General features: G+C 47.2%; 1 protein-coding gene across 1 annotated transcript; it reads left to right on the top strand.

The window, feature by feature from the left end:
- The first annotated feature begins 1,968 nt into the window (after window positions 1-1,968).
- Window positions 1,969-2,808, top strand: LOC138359658 (uncharacterized). Its single transcript, XM_069319074.1, has one exon. It carries the CDS (start codon window positions 1,969-1,971, stop codon window positions 2,806-2,808), a length of 840 nt encoding a protein of 279 aa, XP_069175175.1.
- The last annotated feature ends 771 nt before the right edge of the window (window positions 2,809-3,579 follow it).

Here is a 3,579-nt window from a genome sequence, read left to right as displayed (position 1 = left end):
TATCTAAAAGTCAAATACGTATGAATTCGTGACAATAGGTATTATCTAAACTGGAGGATGGATTGAATATTATCATACTATAATTATAGTATTAAGCTGACACCAGTAATCAACATCGTGATGAATTCGACTTCGAGCATACGACTGCTCGGTGGTCCTCCATTGACCCAGAGGGAAGATGTAAGACCTGGCGGACACCCAGAAGCCGCAGTCAGGCAACAGTCACCTCTCTCTATCCTTCGCTGCTTCCTGCGATTAAGGGGGTTAGGTGAATCGTAGAGTGAGGTGGAGCCCCACACTTATAAATGTCTAGATTTCAAACTCCTAATTTTTTCTGATAAATGAGGAGTTTTCAGTTGGATATTGGCTTGGGGACCATTCAAGTTTGTTAGTAAAGTATATATATATATATATATATATATATATATATATATATATATATATATATATATATATATATATATATATATATATATATATATATATATACATATACATATATACCTCCTCTGGTGCAATTGTACGGACCCATAGCCTCGAAGAAGAAAATAAAGAGTATTCAACATTTAAATATTTTCCTCTCCTACCACCCCTATCTATTCTTTTTTTTTTTTACACTATAATATTACACCTTTCCCTATCCCCCTCACTGGGGGCTCACCTTTCCCTATCCCCCTCACTGGGGACTTTCCCTATCCCCCCCCCTTCACTAGGGTCTAACGTTACCTGCCAAACTCATTAGGACTTAACACTTTTATGCTATTCAATTCCCTGCCATCCTCACAGAAAGCTCCCTGTCACCTCTCTCTCTCTCTCTCTCTCTCTCGCTCTCTCTCTCTCTCTCTCTCTCTCTCTCTCTCTCTCTCTCTCGCTCTCGCTCTCTCTCTCTCTCTCTCTCTCTCTCTCTCGCTCTCGCTCTCTCTCTCTCTCTCTCTCTCTCTCTCTCTCTCTCTCTCTCTCTCTCTCTCTCTCTCTCTCTCTCTCTCTCTCTCTCGTTCTCGCTCTCTCTCTCTCTCTCTCTCTCTCTCTCTCTCTCTCTCTCTCTCTCTCTCTCTCTCTCTCTCGCTCTCTCTCTCTCTCTCTCTCTCTCTCTCTCTCTCTCTCTCTCTCTCTCTCTCTCTCTCTCTCTCTCTCTCTCTCTCTCTCTCTCTCTCTCTCTCTGATTTATCCGTCTTGTCATCCTCATAAAAAGTTGCTCCTCATCTCATCTCTGTGACTGGCAGCAGGGATACCAACAGTACTCCGGGGAGCAAGTTACTCCACACACAGTTTCAGCAAGTTCTTCACAGAGAAATATTATTCTTGTGTAGACGAGGAGTCACAATGGCTCAAATATGTTGACCAAACCACACACTAGAAAGTGAAGGGACGGACGACGTTTCGGTCCGTCCTGGACCATTTTTTTTCTTCTTCGTCTCTTCACTTCCTTGTTCTTGTCCTTGTGTTTGTTATAATTATTGATCTTACTCGCGAGATTCTATTCTTTCGCGTGACTTACTCACAAGGGTCTGTATACCCTTCATCAGACTCACAAGGATCGGTCTCTGCACTTGTCTCGTTCACGAGCAGGCCAACCCGTCCTCCCTAGCCCGACTCTCCTACCCCTGCCATCCCCTAGCCTAGCCCCCTAGTCAACTATCCCTTCAGCCCTCCTAGTCTGCCATTCGTCATTAGTTGTCTGCCATCCTCCACACTCCCCGGAGCCAGCCGTCCCCCCACCACGACCCCAGAATTAACGACCAGTAAAGAGAGTCGTGATTGGTCCTCCAGCGCCGACAATGAGATCTTAATCAGCTGGCAAGGTAGTCACATGATCAATGACGTCATTACTGTCAGCGACATCATGATTGGCAATTGAATGACCAATCAGCACGTGAGTGTCAGAGAAATATTTTGAAGGTTCTCATCAGAGACTAAGAAGGAGTAGAGGCTTGTACGTGCAGCTGTAACCCTCGTGCAGCTGCCTGCATGACCAACTACAGTAACCCACGTGCAGCTGCCTGCATGCCCAGCTACAGTAACCCTCGTGCAGCTGCCTGCATGCCCAGCTACAGTAACCCTCGTGCAGCTGCCTGCATGCCCAGCTACAGTAACCTACATGCAGCTGCCTGCATGCCCGGCAGTAACTCACGTGCAGCTGCCTGCATGCCCGGAAGTAACTCACGTGCAGCTGCCTGCATGCCCAGCTACAGTAACCCACGTGCAGCTGCCTGCATGACCAACTACAGTAACCCACGTGCAGCTGCCTGCATGCCCGGCAGTAACTCACGTGCAGCTGCCTGCATGCCCAGCTACAGTAACCCACGTGCAGCTGCCTGCATGACCAACTACAGTAACCCACGTGCAGCTGCCTGCATGCCCGGCAGTAACTCACGTGCAGCTGCCTGCATGCCCAGCTACAGTAACGCTCGTGCAGCTGCCTGCATGCCCAGCTACAGTAACCTACAAACAGCTGCCTGCATGCCCAGCTACAGTAACGCTCGTGCAGCTGCCTGCATGCCCAACAGTATCCCACATACAGCTGCCTGCATGCCCAGCTACAGTAACCCTCGTGCAGCTGCCTGCATGCCCAACCGTAACCTACGTTCAGCTGCCTGCATGCCCGACAGTAACCCACGTGCAGCTGCCTGCATGCCCGGCAGTAACTCACGTGCAGCTGCCTGCATGCCCAGCTACAGTAACCCACGTGCAGCTGCCAGCATGCCCAACTACAGTAATCCCCGTACAGCTGCCTGCTTGCTGACTGTACCTTCAAACCCACATAGTAATGAAGTAACTCCTTCACCAAAACCCAATATCATATATTAATTAAAGTATCATCAATAAGCGCTTGTGATTTCATTATTTTACCAATTGTTTAATGTATATATATACATATATTTATTTTACGCATTATATAGCCCCTGAGTAATGTAGATATATATTTACAAATTACCTGGAGTTAAAGGTATGGGACCATGAACACCATACTTGGCGTACACCTTGTAACAAGGTGATTACTGATGTACAAGGTTACTAGCAGTATAATGCTACTAGTTGTATGAGGCTACTAGCCATATATAAGGTCACTAGCAGTGTAAGGATGCTAGCAATATAAGATATTAATATAGCCAGCATAATAGCTAGTAATATAATATAGCCAGCATAATAGCTAGTAGGTGACTTGAGGTGTATATCTGAAGTATTGATATTTAGGAAGACTATTTACCAAAAGTTTCTCTGCCCTTAGAGTGGCTCCGGTAATTGGTGACTGGCTCTAGGTAACCCAGTACGGCCCCGGTAACTGGTGACTGACTGTAGGTCAGAGTATGACTCCGGTAACTGGTGACTGACTCTAGGTAACCCAGTATGGCCCCGGTAACTGGTGACTGGCTCTAGGTAACCCAGTATGGCTCCGGTAACTGGTGACTGGCTCTAGGTAACCCAGTACGGCCCCGGTAACTGGTGACTGACTCTAGGTAACCCAGTATGACTCCGGTAACTGGTGACTGACTCTAGGTAACCCAGTATGGTCCCGGTAACTGGTGACTGACTCTAGGTAACCCAGTATGACTCCGGTAACTGGTGACTGACTCTAGG

This window comes from Procambarus clarkii, chromosome 92, assembly GCF_040958095.1.
Source record: "Procambarus clarkii isolate CNS0578487 chromosome 92, FALCON_Pclarkii_2.0, whole genome shotgun sequence".
NCBI classification, from domain to species: domain Eukaryota; kingdom Metazoa; phylum Arthropoda; class Malacostraca; order Decapoda; family Cambaridae; genus Procambarus; species Procambarus clarkii.
Note: the sequence above shows the minus strand (reverse complement) of the source record. Positions and strands in the feature narration are given on the sequence as shown.

Excerpts from the sequence above, each read along its gene's own strand:
- LOC138359658 (XM_069319074.1), top strand. The coding sequence starts at position 1,969 with ATGACCAACTACAGTAACCCACGTGCAGCTGCCTGCATGCCCAGCTAC.